Source organism: Australozyma saopauloensis, chromosome 4 (genome assembly GCF_035610405.1).
Source record: "Australozyma saopauloensis chromosome 4, complete sequence".
Classification (NCBI taxonomy): domain Eukaryota; kingdom Fungi; phylum Ascomycota; class Pichiomycetes; order Serinales; family Metschnikowiaceae; genus Australozyma; species Australozyma saopauloensis.
Genome location: NC_086134.1, coordinates 630,030 through 652,882, shown reverse-complemented (window position 1 = coordinate 652,882; position 22,853 = coordinate 630,030). Strand labels below are relative to the sequence as shown.

Below are 22,853 nucleotides of genomic sequence, written 5' to 3'. Positions count from 1 at the left end.
GTAGGAGGGAAGTTTTGTTGTCGTGGTTTGGATTGACATACAAGTGCGAAGTGGTGCGTGCACGCTTTGGGAGAGGTGTGATAGTGAAACAAAAGGGGGAGCTGCGTGATGCGAATTTGTATTTGGGATAGATAGGTTGTAAGAAATCTCAGGATTTTCTGAGGATAAATATTTCTGATAACATAGTGGTCTTTTTTTGTGTGTGGTTTATCTGGACCATGAGTAATTGATGTTTAGTGAGAGCGAAGAAGATCAGGATCCGATGAAAGCCACTTTATCAAATTGTGGGATTCTTCTTGTTTTTGTTTTTTTGGTTTGTATTTCTGTAAAGGATTTGGTTCGATTCAAGCTCAACCCATTATCTCGCGTGACCCTTAAGCATCGATGTGCTCTCCTACATCCTCTACAATCAGAAACTGTTTTCAAAAGTCTAAATTACTGTTACATAGCCAGATGGGCATCTTCGGAAAACCTCGGTTTAAGATTAATCGAACTTGGCGGTTTTCAGCGCAGGAATTGGCGTCTTGCTGTTCTGTTGGAGCTTCTTTTTGGCAATACGGAACATCTTCAAGAACCAAACAACGTTCAAGGAGTCAAGCGAAACGTTCAACGCGAGAATGGAGAGCGGCAAGAATATAGGAGCCTTGTCGAACACCCGGTACATGTCGTAGGCCACAAGACCAGCAGCATAGAATCCCCAGATGATTCTCACGAAAAAGAAAGTGGCAAGTAGGAGAAGGCCATTGATCATCACAACGGTGTCGCTGATGGTTCCAGCAGGCAATCTGGTAGCAAACCAGTTCACATTCACGAAGGGAGTACTCAACTCGAACAGCAAGAAAGCAGGAGCCCATGGCAAGCAGTAAGGCCTAAGCGAGCACACAAACACGTACAAGGCTGCAGCTCCGTGGAACAAGAAACTGAAGCCAAAGAGCTTGAAGTAGCGAATGCAAACGAACAAGTCCCACACAAAGTATCCAATTGTGATGGCAGCGACGAAGCCAAGATAAGGAGAATAACCAAGGATCGAGCCCTCAGGGTCTACCAGGCGGTTCCTGAACCCAGCGTTGTTGGATCCGAGCACAAGCAGCACCACAGACACGACACACTGGACCATGGAGACCATGTGGATATCAAAATTGATCTTGGTCTTTCTGTCCAAGCCCGTGTAAGCCTTGCCGACCATCCGCGTACACACAGCGGGCGAAAGCGCCTGGATGAAGAAGTAAAAGATGGTGGATGCAACGATCTCATGCCAGTGCGCTTCAAAGGGTGTCATTATTAACTTTGGCGACGGATGTGCCCATGCTAGCGGGTCATTTTCGATAGAGAACCAATCGCTCAATGCCATGTTTGTAGATGTTTTCTGTGGGGCTTGTGTTTGTGAAGGAGCTTGACGTGTTGTTTGTTGCAAAGACTTAGGGTCAGAAGAATGAGGTTCTAAATGACGAGAAGTACACGCGAAAAGGAAAAGAAACAAAAATCCTGAGGTCACGAGGTGGCCAGTTGCAAAATTTTCCAAACGACTGTTTTCTTGCTGGTCTGCGCGCCGTAACTAGCTCTTCTATAAGTACTAGACCAAACTGGATTGGTATCGGCCGAGTGCATATACTGTAGGTGATCCCGAGATTAAGTTGGGGAACGGCTCGCGTGGTATGCGCCAAAAGGTGCCGGCTTCGGAAGTATGGGGAAATGGCGTAATGCGGAAATAGAAAACAAATTTTGTTCTTCGAAATGCACAAGGGTTGTATTTTTCCGACAGCCGCTTCCAATAGGGGCTGGCACATGTATGCTGTTGAAGGGCTATGGAAGGGTCCAGGAACGACAACCACTTGGTGGATTATTTTTTGAACATTTGCAATTTCTTTTTGGATAGGAGAATTTGACAAAAATGAGAATTATTTGGTCTCGTGGTGTTAAAATGTTTTGTGAATTGCAGTGGGGTGGTGGATGTGCTCGCACAATTGGTAATTAGACCCAACAAAAGTAGTCTTCGAAATTTCGAAAAGGACCGAAAAAGAAGAAAACTTCTAAGAAAAAGAATTCCAGCAGAATATCTGGTGCTCCAAAAAAGTGAGTATTTCCTAGTATCCAAATTTAGGCCCACTGGTAATCTACTTCAGTACATTGCTTTCGGTAACTTGAACGAACAAGCATCAGAAACCAAAAGAGAGAATATTCAAAAAAATACAGAACAAATATTTCCAGCACTATGCCAATAGCCCGCCGCCTCTACCGCACCTTTTCCTCTGCCAATATTTCCACCCATTTCTCGCGCTATACGACATCACATGTGTCTATTACCTCTTCCATACATTCACTAATTTTTCAACCACCTCTTTTCTCCAAAACCATGTCCTACCCATTAGTCTGCCTCGGAAACCCATTGTTGGATTTGCAATTCGACACCAACGCCGAATACTTGGCCAAGTACGCCTTGAAGGCTGACGACGCCATCTTGGCCGAGGAAAAGCACTTGCCTATCTTCGAGGAGGCTATCCAAGAAAAGAGTCTCGTTGTTGTCGCTGGTGGTGCTGCCCAAAACACCGCCAGAGGTGCTCAATACATCTTGCCTGCTGACAGCGTCGTGTACTTCGGTTCTGTCGGTAAGGACGTGTACGCTGACAAGTTGATTGCCGCCAACGCTCAATACGGCTTGAAGACCCAATACATGGTTCAAGAGAACACTGCCACCGGTAAGTGTGCCGCTCTCATCACCGGTAAGCACAGATCGTTGGTCACCGACTTGGCTGCTGCCAACGAGTTCAAGGCTTCGCACTTGGAAAAGCCCGAGAACTGGGCCTTCGTTGAGAACGCCAAGTTCTTCTACATTGGTGGTTTCCACTTGACTGTGTCCCCTGAGGCCATCCAGCTCTTGGGTAAGCACGCTGCTGAGAACAACAAGGTTTTTGCCTTGAACTTCTCTGCTCCATTCATTCCTCAATTCTTCAAGGACCCATTGGATGCCTCTGTGCCATACTGTGACTACATCGTCGCCAACGAGTCCGAGGCTGCTGCCTACGCCGAGTCCCACGGCTTGAACACCACTGATGTTGTTGAGATTGCCAAGCACGTTGCCAAGTTGCCAAAGGTTAACACCCAAAGACCAAGAACCGTTGTGTTCACCCAGGGTACCTTGCCAACCGTCACCGTCACCTACCACGCCGAGAAGGACTCCTTTGACGTCAGCGAGTACGCCGTCAAGGAGTTGGCTCAAGAGAAGGTCGTCGACACCAACGGTGCTGGTGATGCTTTCGCCGCTGGTTTCATGGCCGGTTTGGTCGAGGGTAAGGATCTCGCCCAGTCTGTCGACCTTGGTCAATGGGCTGCTTCTGTCTCCATCCAGCTGGTTGGTCCATCCTACCCATTCCCAAAGCAAACCTACACCGCTTAAGCGAGTGTTGAGCTACTTATAGACACCTACCGGTACGTCACCGCGGATTCATTTCAACATGCATACTTTTTTCTGTTTACACAACTTTTTAACGGGGTTCAGGCTAGGTAACCGCTGTGTATATATAACACACTAATTCAACATTGTTGCCTCTGAGTAATGTTCGATCCGTAGCCTAGTAGTAGTACTCCTAAGCGCCCAGTTCAGATATATACACATAAATAATGGAAGCAGCAGCTGTGTATATATAAAATAATTTAGGCAATTGAATCGTCATCTCAAGTCTCATTAATTTCTCGCAATATAGTCAATTTCTTTCCTGCCAATTCCCCTCTCATTGTTGAACTTTCATCCACCTCTACATGCGTGCAGTGTCTCATCTCATCACTGATACTGAAAAATCACGAACGCTGCAGTTCCCAATACAAACACCAGCGGCTACGCTCTATAAAACGACACTCATTTCAGCTATATAAGGAGTCTGAACCATGGCCGTATCGAAAGATTTCTACTACAAACTCAGTTCGGAAGTCGAATCTGAACGTCTCGAGGCAGCCACAGGATTGTTGAAAGCACTCACCGACGCTGACACCAAAGAAGACTGGGATTATGCTCTTAATCGTCTTGTTAAAGGTTTGACGTCTTCGCGTCAGAGCGCTCGCTTCGGATTTTCGCTTGCGTTGACCGAGCTTGTTCGTATTCTCATTCTTAAAGAGGACTATGACTTGACTATCTCCTCGTTTTTGCAAAAGATGGTCGAGAACAGCAAGGTCTCTGGCTCCATGAAGGGGAAGGAGGCACGTGCGCTTTTGTTTGGTCGCTTGTTTGGCTTTCAGGCTGTGCTCAACTCCATGCTTCTTCTCGATCCAAAGACATCCTCGGAGGACGACATCAAAGAGTTTGTGCGCCATTTGGTTCGCCTTTCGGCCGAAAAGTCGTGGTTGCGTGAGACAGCAATGTTCACATTGTGCCAATTTCTTTCTGCCTACCTCTCTTCTCCATTCTTGAATGACGAACTCACATTGCAGTTCTTGCAATCAGTCAGCGACGAGGGTCTTACATTCACAACCGAGGGGCTCGCAGTTCACTTGGTTCTCCCACTGCCGCTTAGAGTTAGAATCGCCAGCCAGGTTAAGTCTTCTTCGCATTGGAAAAACTATGATCCATTAAGCAAAGGCAACACTGCTGTTCTTGCAAAGGTTCTAAAAGATGCCGAGGTGGTAGAGACTGTTGATAATGACTCGGAAGAGGGTGCTAAAGTTAAAACTCTCAAACAGAAGGGAACATGGTCTCCAAAGATTCCATTTGTGTGGGACACCATTCTTGCACACTTCACCTCGAGTGAGGATGAAGAATGTGATATTGAGTCCGAAAGCTCCCTGAAAAAACGTAAAAGCAAGTCTTCTCAGAGTCTGAAAAAGCGGGCAAAAAAACAGGAGACAGCCGAACAGATTCCCTTCGGCGAATTCTGGAAGGTAGTGGTCGATGAAACGTTGTTCGCCGAGAGAACCTCCTTGGAAAGAAAGTTCTGGGGCTTCGAACTCTTCAACAAGTTCATTGCGAAAGTCACTCCCTCGCAAAGTGCAGACTTGTTCGGCAAGAACTTTTTGCGTACTCTTATGAACCATGCTTCCCAGAATAACAAACAATTGAACAAATTGTCAACCAAGACACTCAATCTCATAATTCTGACAGCGCAAGACGATTTAAGAAGAGTGATTCCTTACCTCTCCAGTATTCTAGACGAAAAGAATGGAGGTCTTTGGAATTTCGATTACAATACTAAATCCAAAGCTTCTGATTCTCTAATTGGGGTATTGGGATTTGTTGAAGATCCAAACCAGATTCCGGAGGAGCAAGTGGAGCTGTTGGTGCATGATATCAAGGAAATTTTGATTAATAAGTTTGAGGCAGCAGCAGCTGCTGCAGCCACAGAATCAGCTCAAACTAAGTCTGACTCTAAGAGTGATTCTACAAAGGTTCCAAAAGATGGAGAGCTTAAATGGATCTTAGACAAGCTTTTGGTTCTTACTAGAAGCACGAAAAGACTTTCAAACCCTCCAACTAAACTTTTCGAGGATGTGTTCAAATTTTTGATTGAACATGCATTTTTCAAGCCTAGCGCTCAAAGAGAGGTTTCGGAGAGTGTTCTGAAGCTTTGTTCCGAACGCTTGACTTCCTTGTTGACTGATTCTATTTCTTCAAAGAGAAAGGACCACTCCTGGGCACTTTTTTGCTTGAAACAGATTGAGAAAAAGGAGAAAGAAACTGAATTCTCTTTGATTCTCGAATTATCGGACGACTTACAAGCTGTGAAAGAGGACAGTGTGGAGCTTCTTCATACGATCAAGCTGGCTATGAAAAAAGATCCAAAACATAAGGACGAACACTTCTGCTTCGAGCTTTTGATTTCCATGGTGCTTCAACAGTTGTACCAGGGAGAGAGCGAGGCCGTCACCGTTTTGGAGGAGTTGAAGGCATGCTACCTAGAGACCTTTGCCAACACCGACGAAGACATTGAGACCTCGGCAATTATGACCGAAATCATTCTCTCGTTCATTTCTAAAAAATCAGCATTGCTGAAGAAGCTTTGCAATATAGTTTGGGAGAAATTCTTGTGCGCTGAAGACTCCACTGGTAAATTGAGAGTCACCGAATCTTCATTGAAGCTCTTGTTCAACGTTCTCAACGCCAAGGAGAACGAAGCCGGTCAAAAGCAATTATTTGAAGGTGAGGAAATTTTTGTTGATGATGAGGAAGAAGCCGACGGAGACGAAGACGAGGAGAAAGACGATGAAGACTCCGAGGATAGCAGTGACAGTGAAGAAGACGACAGCGAGGACGATTCCGAGAAAAATGAAGATGTTTCGAAGCTGGTCGAGCAAGTCGAGCACGAAACAACCATAAAATTGGCTTCTGCATTGGGTATACCGGCCAGCCATAACGGTGAGGTGAAGTACAACGAAATCGATTCATTTGGCGAAGATGACGACGACTACGAATCTGAATCTATGGACGACGAGCAAATGATGGCCATCGACGAGGACCTTGCTAGAATTTTCAAGGAGAGACGCGACGCTCTTACGGCAAACAGCTCCAAAAAGAAGAATGCAGACAAGGAGCTGGCCAAGGAGCAAATGGTCTTGTTCAAGAGTCGTGTTCTCGATTTGCTTGAGACATTCAGCAAAGTTCAACCCAATTCAGTCTACAACCTCCATCTCATACGTCCCCTTGTCAACGTGATGAACTTGACAACAGAAAAGGACATTGGAATTAAAGCCCACAAGATTTTGAAGACAAGAATCAGCAAAATCCGGGTGAATGTCGAGGAAGTGAAGAGCTTCTATCCCGAGGAAGAATTTGAAGAATACAAAGCCAGTCTTTTGGACCTCTTGAAATGGCTTCAGCTCCAGGCTGGTAAATATTCTTCATCCCAGGCCCACGGAGCAGCATGCAACCAATCTTGTATCATTGTTTCGAAGTCTCTACTTATCCTCGATCCCGAGATGTTGAGCAGCATTGTTTCTGTGTACTCAGAGACTCTCACTACATGGGCCAGTGAGTCGACCAACCGGATCCAGGCCAACATGTTTTTTGACTTTGTCAATTGGTTGAACTCCAAGAGGGGTAACAACTAGAATATTGGACCACGATTAAAACGAGTATCATGTGTATATTAAATTTAGAGGCTTTGAAGCCATAGACCCTAAAGCTTTCAAATCAACAAAACGTAGGGACCATTCACACTAATCAAAGCAAACAAATTGCTGGCAACTAAAAATGATTCAAATATATATTTATATTGGGATTCAAAAATTATCCAAAACCTATTCATTTTGTTTGAACACCTCTTGTAATGGCCGTCTATATCCTATCAGTTCATACAAAGCGACTGACCATCCAAAGAAACAAAACAACCTATAAAAATATAAAAACCATCAAAACTAACTCCTACAACTTCAATTACACTGCTTTCTTCAAATTCACCTCAGCTCCGATTCGGCGTGGACCCCGTGCCCAGACCTACGCCGCGCGTAATTCCAGTCACCAATGGGGTCGCACTTCACCTCAACTTTCAACACCTAAACTCCACCATCTATCATCATGTCTTCCTACAAACAAGCAGGTATCTCGTTGAACAGAGCCTTCGCCGTTGCTGCTCAAGCCACCAGACAAGCCTTGAAGGCTGAATTCAGAGTCGCCGCCGAGAAGAGATCCGTCACCGAGGTCAAGGTTGCCAAGTACGAGAACGGTGTCGCTTCTGAGGCCAAGGCTTTGGGCAACTAGACATAGAGATATTCAAATAGCAATGCATCTTTCATGAGGTTTTTTTGTAGGCTCCGTTTGCCGTGGGCTGCGGCGAGTAGTGGAGAGGATCGGATCCATTTACCTTGTAGAACTGTGGGCAGCTGATAATAGTAATAACTTAAATTCTAAAGTAGCGCCGATACTGAATGGCTAGGCTAGGTCTATATACAATGCGGGAGAACTCATTTGTGTTCAATGGAGGACTTGGTGGCGGCCTCGATGTTTTCGTCTTCCACCTCTTTCGTGAACTGTTGGAAGATCTCGGCACGGACCTCGAGAGGCATGTCCTGGAGAATCTCGCGGATTTTTTCCAATTTGAGCTTTCTGGCCTCGGCTTCCTCGAGATCCTCGGCCCTTCTGTCTCTTCTCTCTTGCTCCTGAAGCTCGTCCTCACTGAGGCGTTCTTCTTGGCCCTGGTATGTCTGCTCATCGAGCAATTTGGAGAGCTCGGAGTCTGGATCGTTGATTAAGGTGATGAACTTGCCTTCTTCAGCAACCTTTCCATTCTTGTCCAACACAATGACATTCTCCGACTTGGAAATAGTGGAGAGACGGTGCGCAATAGAAATAATCGTCATACCACCGCTCTTGTTCAAGTTCTTCAACGTGTCATTGATAAGGGCCTCCAGCTTCAGGTCAAGGGCGGACGTTGCCTCGTCAAGAATTAAGACCGCGGGCTTTTTAATAAGTGCTCTTGCAATCGCTACTCTTTGTTTTTGACCACCGGACAACGAAGCGCCACCGGTACCAATAACAGTCTTGTACTTATCTGGGAACGCATCGATGAAGTCGTGACAGTTGGCTTGCTTAGCTACATCAATCACATCTGCTAAAGTCACCTTTGCGACTTCTTCTTCAGTCAATCCATAGACAATATTTTCCAAAATGGTTCCAGAAAGTAAAACAGGCTCTTGCTGGACAATTCCAATGATATTTCTACGAAGCTCACGAACTTGGAACTCTTCAATGTTTCTTCCACCAATGTAGATCAGGCCCTCATTCAAGTTGTAAGAACGAAGAAGAAGACTAGCAACAGTAGACTTTCCTGCACCAGATGGGGCAACAAAACAAGTGCTAGAACCGCCCTTTATTTTAAAAGAACAGTTGTTGAACACAAGGTCAGAAGGCCTGCTAGGGTAATTGAAGACAACATCCTTGAACTCGACATCATTGGCAAGAGTAGGAGGTGCTTTGAAACCTTTAACAGGATTGACCTGCTCCTTATAATCAATGAGATTAAACAATTTAGCTGCAGCTCCAACTCCCTTCATGAGGTCCACGTAGACAGAGGTAAGTGCATAGAGAGCCATATTGAAGTAGTCTGCGTAGATAGTGAAAGAGACAAGTTCACCAGTGGTCAATTTGTCACCAAGAATGAGGTGGAATCCCAAGAATAGACTCACAGTGTATGCTGAACTAAACAAAGAGTAGATACTCAACAGATAGTTCGAGTTCGCCATTGCTTCAGCCTTAGCCACACCGATCACATTACGGAGCTCATTCGAATACTTGTGAAGCTGCTTGTCCTCCGAGCCAAAAGCTTTCACCAATTTGATGGAATTGAGGGTCTCTTCGGTGACTTTTGTGAGGCCAGCAACCGCATCTTGCAATTTGATAGACAAGCCCTCAAGCTGTCTTCCAAAATAAATCGAGCCACTAATGAGAAGAGGAGACAAGATAGCGATCACACCAAACAAAGTTGGCGAGATCGAGTACATCATATAAGAGCTCACCACACCAAAAAGGGTGTTCTTGAGACCGTCAGGCAAATTACTGGTGATCGATCTGGACACGATGTAGGCATCACTAGAGAGACGCGAGATCAAATCTCCCGCCTTGTGCTTCTCGCCATCGTAGAATGCTGCATCGTGTCTGAGCAACTTCTTCATGACTTTCTGCCTGAATCTGGCGGCCAATCTTTCACCCAACAACTTCAACAAATAGAGACGAGCCCAGAAACAAGCGGAGCTGAACACAGCAAAAGGCACCATCATGTACGAAAGAGTCCATATGTCATAGCCCCAGATCATGATCTCGCCAGACTCCCTGTCCCTGTCATTCAACGCATCGATACCTGCACCAGTGAACTTCACAATCACCGTAGGAAACAACACAGCACAGCAGATGAATCCCATGGCATAAAGAAAGAGCCGCAAATCGGGCCTGCCCAACTTGATAATGCGGCCAATGGTCTTGACACTTTTGCGAAACGGCGTACGAGGATCCTTCTCATCCTGCTTCGCCTTTTCTTCGATTTTTCTCAACAATTCCAAGTGCGACTTGACAGAGTCTTCTTCTGTCAACGTCACCTTGGTGCTTTCCTCCTGTGCAAGCTCTTCCTTCAGGCTGGACTTGGAATCAGTGGAGTATAGACGAACTTCCAGGAGACAGGCCCTGTGTTGCTGCAGAGGAGCAAGCAGCTTCCATCTTTTTAAATTAATTTCTGTTGCGGTTATAGAATTTCCAAAAAAGTCACTTTTCACCGGTTTCAGCGCGATCTGGGTGGCTGTTCCAGGGTTCAGAAAGACCAGTGTAAATGCACGAACTCCAAGCGATAGCCGAGGAGCGCCCCTTAGGAAGGAGGGCCCCGGAAGTCGCAACGAAGGTCGGAGAAACATCGGTATCTCGATTTTGTTAGAACGGTGGTGTTTCGGTTAATTAGTAGGGCTGTAGGTTGTAGTAGGAATGGATCTGATCGTATTTCTGCAGGAACAAGCACTAGTACTATGATTCACTCATTTCACGGAATTGTGAATTGAGGCTGAAATTTAAGAAAGGGAGTGACTTTAGGAGCCAATGTTTATTAAATTCTAGGCTTGAACAAAAATTGCTTTGTCATGTCATCGTTATGTGGCTGCTCTCTACGCTAGTCAAGGAAGCGGTTCTTAATGAGCGAAAGCTCAATTTAGATTTCTCTCTCGGCAAAACTCTGGATCATTCCAATCTCCGACTCCTCATATTCACGGACCTCGACCTCGTCGCAGTTCAAGAAAGTGTTGGCTTGGATGAGCTGCTTTCTGGGCAACTTCTTCTTCAATACCACATCTCTGAACTTTGCAAACTCCTCAGTTACCTCGGTCATCTCGTTGAAGAAAGCAGTACCCTCTTTGACATTAGCAGTGGTCTTGTACACATGCAAGTTGTGCAAAAAGTCCTTCAAGGCCTCGACAGCTTCGTTGTCAAGCTTCGTTGGATCGACTTCGAGCTCCAAGTCGTCGTAATCGCTCTCGGTATGTTTGAGAGTTACAACGCCAGCGCGATAAAGGCTCTTGAAAATACCAAACCTGGCTTGCATGTGTGGTTGACCCCATTTCTTTGACGATGGGTCCCAGAATTCCAAACCGACAATACCAGCTCTGGCCATCAAAACAGTCGAAATGAGCTTCACATCCTCGAAGTCTTCCTCCTTGATATCAAAGATTGGAAGAACTTCCTTGGGCTTAGACAAAATGAGGAACAAGGCGACCAATTCGGCTCTACACTCCTCAAAGGAACCAGCGACAGCACCAAAGAGAGATCCCCAAGTCTCTCCTGGTCCATAATATGTCTTAATTTCTGGATGAGCGTCTTTATCGAAATTAAACTCACCGGGAGAGGTCTCTTGCAACAATTTTCCGGTTCCGTGTCCGAGCAATTCGTGCAAGCCAACTTGAACCTCAAATGCCTCACCTCTCCATTTACGGTACTTATCTTGCAACGACGAGTTGATGAATGATATCTTCTCCTCCTTCTTTGGCTTTTTTGGTTCCGCATTCAACACATTGCCCAAAGAAACATTCTTGAACCCGACATTCAATCTGACATCATCATAGTTAGGGATGTTGATACCAGCTGGGCAACCAGAACCAGCGAATGTGAGGACCTCAAGAGAGGTGAAATCAGGAGGAACAAACTTGTCCTTCTCATAGAACAGGTCCCAAGGCAAATGAGGAATGAGGGACGATGCATTATTGACCAAGGTGGCAAAGTTGGCGGTACGTTCCTGGTTGACCATTGCAACCAAACCTTCCCACTCACCACGGACACCCGAGGGATCTCTGTATGTCTCAATGAAACCGATGTTTGATTCGACCTGAGGACCAATATCCTTGACCCACATGATTTGGGATTTTTTGTGGGCGTTCATAGACCCAGTGTCAAACGATTCTCTGTAGAATTCAATCATCTCAGATTGAGTGTCATTGGCGGCAACTTTCTTAGCTGCTTCCATGTGCTTGACGATCTCCGCAAACTCCTTGGAATGGTCTCCAAATCTGAAGACGATGATAGCCCCGTTGGCCAATTTAAGGATCTCATCGGGATAATAACCTGTTTCGTTAGTGGTCTTGGCGCTTGCAACATGGACAATAAACTTCTCGTCAGAATCTTTGGTAACTCTGGTGTTCTCAGGCATGATACCCTTGGAGGCCAAGAACGAGTTGACAGCCTCGACCTCCTCCTTAGTGATGGTCTTCTCGGAATGAGGATAGTAGTTGGACAAATGGCCGCTTTCTGGCCAGCCCAAAAGGCCCGGCTCCGTGGAGTATAATGGACCCGAGATCGCCGCGTACAAGTCCTTCAAGGGGTCCTTACCAGTGGCAGCAACAATTGACGAGAACGCATCGGCGGGCAACGTTGGGATGAATTTCTTGTCACCGAACGACTTGTAGTTACCCAAATTGGCAAGAAACTGCGAGGCATACTCCAAGTACTGAGTGACAGCTTGCTCGTTCACAGATTCCGCGGCACCCTCGTTGACCTTGAGAACATACTCCTCGGGTGTTTTTGGCGAAGCAAACGCGCGATGGACCCCAATTATAAGATCGTAGATTGGCTCACTTTCGGGAGAAACAGAACGCAATACCGCTCTGGTTCCCCAATGGGCGGCTCTAGACAAGTGGTGGGCATAAACTTTGGCATTGTTGGTAGGCAATTGGTCGAAGTGTTTCTTGGCTGAAAGGAAGACAATTGGAGCCTCCGAGTCGGCGAGAAAGGTGGACGACATGATTGGCGAGGAAGAAAAGTAGTAGTGGTGGAAGTATTTGGTACAAGTGTGGAGGGGCCGTTCACATAGTCAGTATGGCAGATAAGTATTAGCGACCCGGATAGTGTGAGAAACAGGGGATGGCATTCGGAGGGTTTGAACAGTTGGAAAAATTTCTAGAGTAGCTGGAAGAAAACTCCGCGATGAATGGTTTGAGAAAAAATTGTTTTTGTTGAAGAATTTGTTGCTATTGAGACTCAAATGGGGTCTCTTTCGGAACATCGTTCTTTCTGGACCTGCAGAAATCACTTCCTGCGACAGGATCTGGGGAAATGCCGATGGAGCCAGGCCCTTGGAAGGCGCTGATCCATGGCACTCTGAGGGCGCGGAAAATACGGCGATTTGTAATATACTTGTCCTGGTCAAGCATTTTAAGCGGTGATTTAATTGGATGTTTGGACGAAGCGTTGGTCTTATGGGACACCCTTGAATTGTGAAACATCAGTATGTAGTACCACCTGGATACTTATGAATGACAAGCGAATTGAGGATTATGATATCAATACAAAAAATCTCTCATTTTTCGTTTGAAAAGACTAGCCTTGAATTTGCAGTTGCGTGGAAAGGTTGACTTTTTTGCCTCCACAAGGGGAGAACTTCACTATTCTTACCCCAGTTTTAGATAGCCGGTAGTAGGTGGAGAGGGATCGGCGCCAGAACTGAAGGTAACCCTGGCAAACTTCAAATTGCAGACCAAAAATAAAGAGAGAAACAAGTGAAGAGTGGGAAACAATCACAAAAAGAGAAAAAAAAAATCGATTCTTTGTATTCACCCAAAGAACAACTATGCGTCCCTTGTTTGCAATGCCCCTCTTCCAAGAATTCCTTCCACTCCTAACGCATAGGAACCTGGCCCGATACCAACAGCCCAATTGCAGCGAGTTTGGGCGGAAAATCAACCAAAATTTCGAAATAAAAAAAAGAGTGCAGAAATTCCCCATCCGAAAAATCCATTTCCAGCAAAATCGCCCCATTTCCCACCACCCCCCACTCCCGCAACGTCTTCTTCGCAATAACCTTCCGCGCACCCACCTACCCTCAGTCCCATAGATTGCTCACCTACCAGTGGTTCCACAAACACCCTGTTTCTTCTCCCTTGCTCCACACACCCCCACAACACCCAATGGCTGCAACAGTATACGAAGAACTCAAGGCATTTCCGTCCAGCACCAAAGTGGTGTCGCCCAAAGACTTTGCCGAGCTAGGCTCAGATAAGCTATCCGGAAGAATCCTCGACGTGGTGTCCACTCTCCCCGCCAGAATCAGCAAGAAGAAGTCCGACGACGGCAGTGGCGAGTACTGGGATGTCGACGCGGTGCGTGGACAGTCGGCGTTGTATTCGTCGTTGTTCTACTTGAGAGAACAGACCGAATGGGAGACCCATATCGTTGGCTGGACTGGCGAATTGGCAAACAAGACAGATAAGAACAGCGACGCCAACACAAACATCCGCGACGACCCGTTGTATTTGGACAACGAGGACCGCGACGATCTCGAGAAGAAGATCCGCCGCGCCTCGAACTCTGAGAACGTGCACCCGGTATGGCTCTTGCGCAGAGACCAGAGCCGCTGGAGAAAGTACGCCGAAAAGGTCATTTGGCCCGTGTTCCATTACATCCAGGGAGAACCATCTGATGGCAAGGAGGAGGCACAGGCGTGGCACGACTATGTGCGCTTCAACGAAGCGTACTTCCAGAAAATCAAGAGCATCTACAAGCCGGGCGATATCATCTGGATCCACGACTACTACTTGTTGCTCCTTCCGCAATTGTTGAGAATGGAGTTTCCCGATGCTTACATCGGCTTGTATGTCCACGCGCCATTCCCATCCTCAGAGTACTTCCGTTGCATACCACAAAGAGTCCAGCTCTTGGATGGTATGCTTGGTTGCGACAAGATCGCATTCCAAAACGAGTCCTTCCAAAGACACTTTTTGTCTTGTTGTGCCAGAATCTTAGGCCATGAAGTCACCAGCAACAGTGTTTTGGTGTACGGAAGCACAGTCTCTGTGGAGACATTGCCCATTGGTATCGATACAGAGAAAATCGAACATGATGCATTCTCTCCTTCCGAGCATGTTGGCGAGAAAGTGAAAGCACTCAGAGAATGCTATCCCGACAAGAAAATCATCGTTGGTCGTGACAGATTGGATTTGGTTCGTGGTGTGCCACAGAAACTCGCCGCCTTCGAAATGTTCTTACAAATGTACCCCGAGTGGAGAGACAAGGTTGTTTTGATTCAGGTATCCACCCCAGGCTATTCTCACGACAAAAGAGTCGAGAAGAAGGTAACCGACTTGGTAAATCTGATTAACTCTCGCTATGGAAGCTTGAACCACACCCCTGTGCTCCACTACCAGATGCGTATCAACAAAGACGAGTACTTGGCCCTTTTGAGAGTGGCTGATTTGTGTCTTATTACTTCTGTTCGTGACGGTATGAACACCACCTCTCTTGAATTTGTCATTTGCCAAAAGCAAAAGAAGTCGCCACTCATTCTTTCCGAGTTCACAGGAACTGCCTCTGTGCTCAAGGATGCTATTCTAGTGAACCCATGGGATTCCGTGGGAATTGCTAAAACTATCAATGACTGTTTCACCATGTCTCATGAGAAGCGTGCTGTTCTCGAAGACACTTTGTACAAAAAGGTCACTTCAAACACCGTCCAATCCTGGACCTCCGCATTCTTAGAGCATTTGATCGACCATTCGCTAAAGGTTCATCAAGCTCACTACACGCCAACCCTCAATCGTCCTCGTTTGTACAAGGCTTACCAAAACTCTTCTCGTCGTTTGTTCCTATTTGACTATGACGGAACTCTTACTCCAATTGTCAAAGATCCAGCCGCTGCAATTCCATCTCTGAAGTTGATCAAAATTGTCGAGACTTTGACTGCGGATCCTAAGAATCAATTCTGGATCATCTCAGGACGTGATCAAGCATTCCTTGAAAAGTGGTGGGGTTCCTTGAATGTCGGACTTTCTGCAGAGCATGGTTGTTTCATGAAAGATGTTGGTGGTGACAAATGGTTTAACCTTGCCGAAGCATTCGACATGTCTTGGCAGGACAAGGTTGAGAAAGTGTTCGAGAGCTACGTTGAAAAGACTCCAAATTCGAACATTGAGAAGAAGAAGGTCGCATTGACTTGGCACTATAGAAGATCTGACCCAGAATTGGGTAGCTTCCAAGCTGAAAGATGTATGGAAGAGCTTAAGAATGGTATTGCCAAAGAGTATGATGTAGAGGTGATGTCAGGAAAGGCTAACATTGAGGTGAGACCCAAGTTTCTCAACAAGGGAGAGATTGTGCGCCGCCTTGTATTGAACCCACATGGTGGCAAGCAAGATCCATACGCAAGCCACACCACCCCCCAGCAAATCGATGCCTCCCAACTCCCAGATTTTATGTTTTGTTCTGGTGATGACACAACGGATGAAGATATGTTTAGATCTCTCCAAAATATTGAAAAGCAATGGCATTTGGATGACATGCCAAAGGACAACAATGGATCATATGGTATCTACCCTGTCCTTGTTGGTCCTGCCGCCAAGCAAACACTCGCCACTGCCCATTTGAATGTGCCATCGCAGCTCATTGACACATTAGGTCTTTTGACCGGACATGTGTCTTTGTTCGAGAGTGCGGGATCGGTGGATTTGGATGATAGAGGACATGTGACGAATAGTGAGTCGAGTGAGCGTTCTAAATTCCGTGCTGCGGCATTGAAAAAGGAATCCAGTTCTAAAAGCAGCAACAACTGATCTGCTCATTGATTAAAATGACATACTACGACCTTGTAAATGCATTGTAGGACAGTCCATTCTATTCTATACATAAAAAAAAATCAGAGAATAACGAAAAACGATATTTGTTCAGATAAAAGAAGAAGTTGTAAGAGCTTTGCGCTCATGTCTCGCTGTAGATTATTCCAGTTTGAATTGATATAACAACTCAAGCCCCTGAGGACCCACAATCGAATACTTCGTCGCAAACCATTTCTGTAATGCACAAAGGCACACACTAAAATGCGTACTTCTCAAAAACAGGTCAATCGATAATAAGGTCCTAATAACCGATTCCGTGTCTACATTGCCCCTGGACCTTGGTCCTCGGCTCGTTTGGCTGCAAATTCGTGCACAGAGAAGAAATCCTGCACAGACGCCGTTGTCTCAGGGTGCAAAAAAAACCGTCGGCTATAACGGCCATTTGTGCCGATGCATCTTTACGAGCATATATAAGCCAAGGGTTGCCCAACACTGCCAATGCTCCCAATTAATATGATTGGTTTTTGGAAATGGGGATTTCGCGCCTCGATCGACGTGAAAAACGAAAAGGCACACTCTCCCGTGCTCAATTCCACCACCACTCTCAATACTTTAATCTCCGAGCTTCCCATTCTCAAAGATAGAAAATTGTGGTTGAGTCCTCTTTTATTCAATGGAACACTCCAGACCATCAATTACGCCACTGCCAAGGCAGAAAAACACAGTGTGTTTTATGGAAGAGAGATCTTTACTTACAGCGATAATGGTATCTGCTCGTTAGATTGGATTATTCCCGCCGAGTCCAAGGAAGAGTTTTCCAAGTTGTACGAGCAAACACTTCCAGAAAACTGGCCCAGACTTCATCCAAGAACAAGATTTTTCACCAAGGAGGAGTTGGCCGCTAGGACTGAAAAGGGACAGTCTGACAGCACACGTCCCATCTGTGTGGTATTCCATGGTTTGGCTGGTGGCTCGCATGAACCTCTTATTAGAAATTTGGCAGATGATTTGACAAGCAATCAAGGCAATGAGTGGGATCTCGTCGTGGTCAATTCGCGCGGATGTTGTCGCACCAAAATTACTCTGGGCAAGCTCTTCTCTGCTTTCTCTCAAGAGGATGTAGGAGAGGTGCTCGAGGACTTAAAACTCCGCTATCCAAACAGACCACTCTACACGATTGGATTCTCGTTTGGCGCTGCCATTCTCACCAACTACTTGGGATTTCAGGCGGAGAGAAGTCGTGAGCTTGTTGAAGGTGCTGTATTGATCGGATGTCCTTGGGACATGGCCGTCAGTGCCAGACATCTTGAAAATTCGCTCAGTGGCCGTTACTTGTTCAACCCGCAATTGACTTTGTTTCTTAATAAGCTTGTCAAGGCCAATTACGCCGAGTTGACCCAACACCACCCAGAGATATTCAACAAGGACAGCGTGAACCAAGCATGGAAGGCAAAGAGAACATGGCAGTGGGACGACATTTTCACCTGTAAGACCGTTGGTTTCAAGGACTCGTGGGCATATTATGCTGCCGCCTCTCCAATTCTCCGTGCTGGAGATATTCGGGTGCCTACATTGATTATTAATTCTACAGATGATCCAGCTGTTGCACCAATATTCCCTGACACCAGCAAGAATCCATATCTCGCACTGATCGAGACCAATCTCGGAGGACATCTTGGATGGGCTAAATACTCCGGCGAGTTCTGGTGTGTTGAAGTTGCCGACGAATTCATGAACCTGTTAAATAAGGCACACTTCGAGAAAAAGCAATAGAAAGGCTGGACATTAGATTGCATTAGGACACTGATAGAGAACAGAATAAATTAATTGATAGAACAGTATCTGTGAACTCTTGACAAGCACAATGACAATGAAATGCAAGGGCGGAACTAAAACAAATTGTATCAGAAATCGTTACAAAACGAAAATGATCATGAGTTTGATGGGAGCAGAGAAACAAACCAGAACTTCTACTGCAATGACGAACTACACTATATCATCCTAATCGAACAGAAACATTGGTCCGAAAAAGATCATAACTCCGACCACAAGCAAAATTGAAATCGAGTCATGGAATTGCTTGATTCCCGGCCGTGGATCAATCTCCGGAAAAATTAGTCGGAAAAACTGACCTTTCCCGGTGCTGTCAAATTTACGACGATTCCTGTCGTAAACAGTGCGAATCGTAGTTCTTTTACAAGATTCAAATCTGGTGAGTGCATGCACCCCGATGCGACTCATGGCCCATTTATGATCCACACGCAAAACCGGCCAAACAGAGGCAAACAAAACAGTGCAAACAATTCTTGGTAAGGCGTCCACCATCACATTGCTGAGTAATTTTGCGCAAATTCGTTACGTATTCACCCGTAGCCCTAGTCAATTGTCAGACACCCAGCATCCTGGTTGCAACTTATATAAGTCTGCCTAGAATCACACTCTTTCTCCCAATACACCTAATCAATAGTCACAGTACAACTACTCTACACTCTAATAGAAACGAAAAAAAATCAAAACATGGACAGCGCAACCAAGGAAAGAATCATCGGCCACATGAACAGAGACCACCAATTGGCTCTTGTGGACTATACCGTTGTCTATGGCAAACAGCCCTTGGCTTCTTTTAGACCTTCTTCTGTTGTTATCTCCGACATCAACACGAAGTCCGTTACTCTCCGTTTTGAACAAGCCAACGGCACCATCAAAACCGTGGAGGTCGAATTTGAGAAGGCCGTTGAAGCCGACAATCTTACTGTGTCGTCTTCGGCCGATATCAAGGGTAAACTCATTGCCATGGCCGAGTATGCGGCCAAGAAGCAGGGTTTTTCTCACAAGCAGGTGAAAACCGTGGCCAAGCCTCGCTCGGGTATTTCGTATACCATGTATGCTTTGGCCGTGGTTTTGTCGGCCACTTATGTGAAGCCCAGCCTTGTTCGTAACGTTCTTTCCTCTATTGGACTTCAGAACAGCACTCTTTTAGCTAAATGGGCATTTGTTGAGAGAAACATTTCTCCAATTTTCTTGGGAACCTATTTGATCCACATCATGGAGATTGTGTTTGTGATGCTTCCAAAGGCCAGAAAGTACCGTATGCCCAGAGAGACCGCCATGGCCTGGGTCGGAATGAACTTCATTGAGGGATTCCTTGCATTCATCAGATTGAACAAGGTTGTCAAGTCCATCTAATTGCAAATCCAAAAAAAAAAAACAATTCGAAAAATTAACCGACGAACTAGCAAATGATTATAAGGAATTTATGAACGAACAAAGAACCCAACACGAACGTTGCCGTACTGGAACCTGAGCGTTCCTCGCGCATACTATGACGAAACCGCGCTGGTATTTACACTATTTATATAGGCAATAGACTATCTGAACATCATCATTTGGGGATTCTCCGCGAATCGGCTGCGAAGATTGGCCCACCTAGTTTTTCCGCGCCCACGCTCAACACTGTAAAGGGTCTACCAGTAACCGCCGAGCGTATCTAGGCCATGAACAACATAAAAAAACAGTAAGCAACCAAGAACAATGTTCTAAATTCACAACCGCGATTCCGTCTTCACGTAGTTATAATCTTCGGAAATACCTCGACACCATTAATTATCCGGAGCTCTTCTCAACAAAAGCAACAATTGCTCCGGGTTCTATGTAAAGTACCTTCAGCCGTTCCCCAGGTTCGTCCGGGAATCTCCAGAAATCGTCCTAGCCGTTCCAAATGGCTTCTTATTCCTGAACTTTATATCTACTAGTTCTTTTGTCTCATTTTCTGACCATTCATGAATTATGTTTCACTCCCATTCCCACTCTAAGGATCTAGCCTACTTCGATATCCGCTTAAAGGGCAGCCACAAGAACACCATTTTGGTGAAAGGAAATGAGTTCGAAGTGGAAAACATCCCGATCGAAGGCCATGTTAAAATTTCCACAAAGGAAGATCTCCACATCAAAAGAATCTCGCTTCTGTTGGTGGGTGAGTTCACCACCGAGTACTATCCCAAATCTAATGAATACATAATGAACCAGGCGGTGGAGAGAAACTGCGTCTTGAAAGTTTTTTGGAACAACTTGCTCTGTTCGCCGCAGGGTGAACTTGTCTTTGGCGACTTTGGCGATCTGATTGCGAAATATCACAAGGTCGTTAATCGAGGCAGAAAATCGAGAGACAATTCCCAATGGAATCTCCTGGTGCTGTCTCCCAGAACACCCGGAGGAAGTCTGCCTGATCCCGAGGCTCTCAACAGAAGCATTTTAAATTTGGCAAATGGCAATGGAAGAGCCTCGTCGCCTATGCGTGGAAATGGTGCCCGGTTTGATATCTCCAGTCCTAGTGGCCTAGATTCGGGAGAAAACTCGTCTGCAAATTTGACGGACTACTTTGCCAGTGCCACTAATGGTTCTAATACGCCCAAAAGTAATTCCAGACCCGCATTTTTGAGAACAAAGTCTCATCCCACGGTATTCAAGAACCATGAGAAATCCCTTATATCGATTCCCCGTTCGGGCATAGATGGAACACCATTTCCTGCGGCTGCATTGTCTAAGAGTGACAGTCACTCATTTCTTCTTCCAGAGGGAAATTACTCGATGCCATTCTTTATCCACCTACCATCCAATATTCCCGAATCAGTTGAGGGTTTATCGTGCGGCAAAATTAGATACAAATTGGAGTGTAACATAGAGCGCGGCAGATTCGAGCGTTCTTTCAAGAAAGCAAACCATGTTATCATAGCAAGAACTCTCAGTTCCCGAAACGTCAATCTCACAGATTCGATCGATTTCTCGAACACCTGGCCTGGAAAATTAGATTTCCAAGTCTCCATGACTCGCAGAGCTGTAGCCCTTGGCACCGCAGTTCCTGTTAAGTTGGTGATTGTGCCTTTAATCAAAGGTCTCAAATTCCACTCATTTTCCGCTGAGTTGGTGCAGCATTCGCATGTGACTGGACTCGCTGGTAAATCTTCCGAATATGAGGATATTATTGATAAGCAAAAGCTCAATTGCCACGAGCCATTCTTTGGCGAAGATCATTGGAAGCTCCAAGGCTATTATCATCTTCCAAATTCGCTTTCCAAGGCGACGCAGACATGCACATTGAAAAACGACATCATCAGTGTCAAACATGCTATTAGAGCAATTATTCATATTCGCAATGCTGATGGGCATATTTCAGAACTCAGAGCACATTTGCCGGTCAATGTATTTCTCAGTCCAACTCATGGCCACGTTACTGCTACCCATTTAGAGGTTGACAGCCACGGCTACTTCACCGCAGACAACACCGGTAACAGGCAAGACCTTCTATTTCCCTCGAGAGAGCTAGAGACCCCCAACGATAGCGGGAACGATTCCGACGCCTCTGAAGAACCTGAGTTCTCCGATACTGAAGATGCCCCTCCATTATATCAGCAACATTCGAAAGACTTGCTATATGACCAATCTTCAGGTCAATCTGTATTAGAACAACTTCGTCAAAATGGTTCTCTAGCTGCTCTTGTGTCACTGAGTGATAGAGAGGGCCCCAAATCAGGCCTGAACTCAAGAGTGGGCTCACCAGCAATAAACTTGCTGCAGTTGCTGTCTATTCCTTGCTATGAAGATGCTTTAGAAGGTGATTCTGATGACAATGGGGAAGGTCCTGCGCCAGATTATGAATATGATCTGAGCACCCCTAGAAGCTTGAGTTTCGGAAACCTCAAAAGGCCAGACTACTCTAGTAGAAGTGCAAGTACGTCTGATATTTTGCTTGCTAGAGATCGACACGCAAAAAAGAAATTTTTCTTTCATAAATGAGAGATTCGCTTAGAATGATTGTGTTTAATATTTACGACTTAATAAAATTAGAGATAAAATGTGAACAACACACTGTGTCATCAAGAAAACTTTGAACAGTCTCGATCAACATCAACGTTGCAAATCAAAGAAACGTCACCCGACAGATATTGCATCTGAAGGTTTTTGGCAAGATTGTTTAAGGCAACGTTCTGAAACATCTATATGCAGTGTCAACTCAGCAGCTTTCCATCTCACCTAGCAAGAGAACGCCGGAGGGAGTAATGAAAATTGATGGACGCAGAGCCCTATTATGTATCATATAACTACTGAGCAATTTCTTTCTCCAATCTACCTTTTATCATTTGTGGCTATGCAACAAGCATAGATACGTCTGAAAACTCCAAATACCAGGGTCATCTTTTCCGAATAGAGATACTTGAAAACAAGACAATTCTATTTTTCAAAGTTACAATAGTTGAATCATTTCTACCAGAATGCTTAGAGGAGTCTTCAGTTGATTGACGATCACCATTAAATACTAGTATAGTGCAACTGCAATGAAATCAACAAAATGAAAACAAATTGAATCT

The 22,853-nt window shown here is 45.5% G+C and overlaps 10 protein-coding genes across 10 annotated transcripts; 7 read left to right on the top strand and 3 right to left on the bottom strand.

Moving 5' to 3' along the window:
- Positions 1-484: 484 nt before the first annotated feature.
- Positions 485-1,351, bottom strand: PUMCH_003325 (uncharacterized protein; the record flags this gene model as incomplete). The annotated part of the gene is made up of 1 exon (XM_063022295.1): positions 485-1,351. One exon carries the CDS (start codon positions 1,349-1,351, stop codon positions 485-487), a length of 867 nt encoding a protein of 288 aa, XP_062878365.1.
- An 861-nt stretch (positions 1,352-2,212) lies between these two features.
- On the top strand, positions 2,213-3,394 carry PUMCH_003324 (uncharacterized protein; the record flags this gene model as incomplete). Its single annotated transcript, XM_063022294.1, has 1 exon — positions 2,213-3,394. The coding sequence occupies one exon, from the start codon at positions 2,213-2,215 to the stop codon at positions 3,392-3,394; it is 1,182 nt and encodes a 393-aa protein (XP_062878364.1).
- A 488-nt stretch (positions 3,395-3,882) lies between these two features.
- Positions 3,883-7,032, top strand: PUMCH_003323 (uncharacterized protein; the record flags this gene model as incomplete). The annotated part of the gene is made up of 1 exon (XM_063022293.1): positions 3,883-7,032. The coding sequence occupies one exon, from the start codon at positions 3,883-3,885 to the stop codon at positions 7,030-7,032; it is 3,150 nt and encodes a 1,049-aa protein (XP_062878363.1).
- A 466-nt stretch (positions 7,033-7,498) lies between these two features.
- On the top strand, positions 7,499-7,681 carry PUMCH_003322 (uncharacterized protein; the record flags this gene model as incomplete). The annotated part of the gene is made up of 1 exon (XM_063022292.1): positions 7,499-7,681. One exon carries the CDS (start codon positions 7,499-7,501, stop codon positions 7,679-7,681), a length of 183 nt encoding a protein of 60 aa, XP_062878362.1.
- A 203-nt stretch (positions 7,682-7,884) lies between these two features.
- Positions 7,885-10,320, bottom strand: PUMCH_003321 (uncharacterized protein; the record flags this gene model as incomplete). Its single annotated transcript, XM_063022291.1, has 1 exon — positions 7,885-10,320. The coding sequence occupies one exon, from the start codon at positions 10,318-10,320 to the stop codon at positions 7,885-7,887; it is 2,436 nt and encodes an 811-aa protein (XP_062878361.1).
- A 287-nt stretch (positions 10,321-10,607) lies between these two features.
- On the bottom strand, positions 10,608-12,686 carry PUMCH_003320 (uncharacterized protein; the record flags this gene model as incomplete). Its single annotated transcript, XM_063022290.1, has 1 exon — positions 10,608-12,686. One exon carries the CDS (start codon positions 12,684-12,686, stop codon positions 10,608-10,610), a length of 2,079 nt encoding a protein of 692 aa, XP_062878360.1.
- Positions 12,687-13,848: 1,162 nt separating this feature from the next.
- PUMCH_003319 (uncharacterized protein) lies at positions 13,849-16,485 on the top strand (the record flags this gene model as incomplete). Its single annotated transcript, XM_063022289.1, has 1 exon — positions 13,849-16,485. One exon carries the CDS (start codon positions 13,849-13,851, stop codon positions 16,483-16,485), a length of 2,637 nt encoding a protein of 878 aa, XP_062878359.1.
- Positions 16,486-16,986: 501 nt separating this feature from the next.
- Positions 16,987-18,261, top strand: PUMCH_003318 (uncharacterized protein; the record flags this gene model as incomplete). The annotated part of the gene is made up of 1 exon (XM_063022288.1): positions 16,987-18,261. One exon carries the CDS (start codon positions 16,987-16,989, stop codon positions 18,259-18,261), a length of 1,275 nt encoding a protein of 424 aa, XP_062878358.1.
- A 744-nt stretch (positions 18,262-19,005) lies between these two features.
- PUMCH_003317 (uncharacterized protein) lies at positions 19,006-19,674 on the top strand (the record flags this gene model as incomplete). Its single annotated transcript, XM_063022287.1, has 1 exon — positions 19,006-19,674. One exon carries the CDS (start codon positions 19,006-19,008, stop codon positions 19,672-19,674), a length of 669 nt encoding a protein of 222 aa, XP_062878357.1.
- A 600-nt stretch (positions 19,675-20,274) lies between these two features.
- Positions 20,275-22,281, top strand: PUMCH_003316 (uncharacterized protein; the record flags this gene model as incomplete). The annotated part of the gene is made up of 1 exon (XM_063022286.1): positions 20,275-22,281. One exon carries the CDS (start codon positions 20,275-20,277, stop codon positions 22,279-22,281), a length of 2,007 nt encoding a protein of 668 aa, XP_062878356.1.
- Positions 22,282-22,853: the final 572 nt, after the last annotated feature.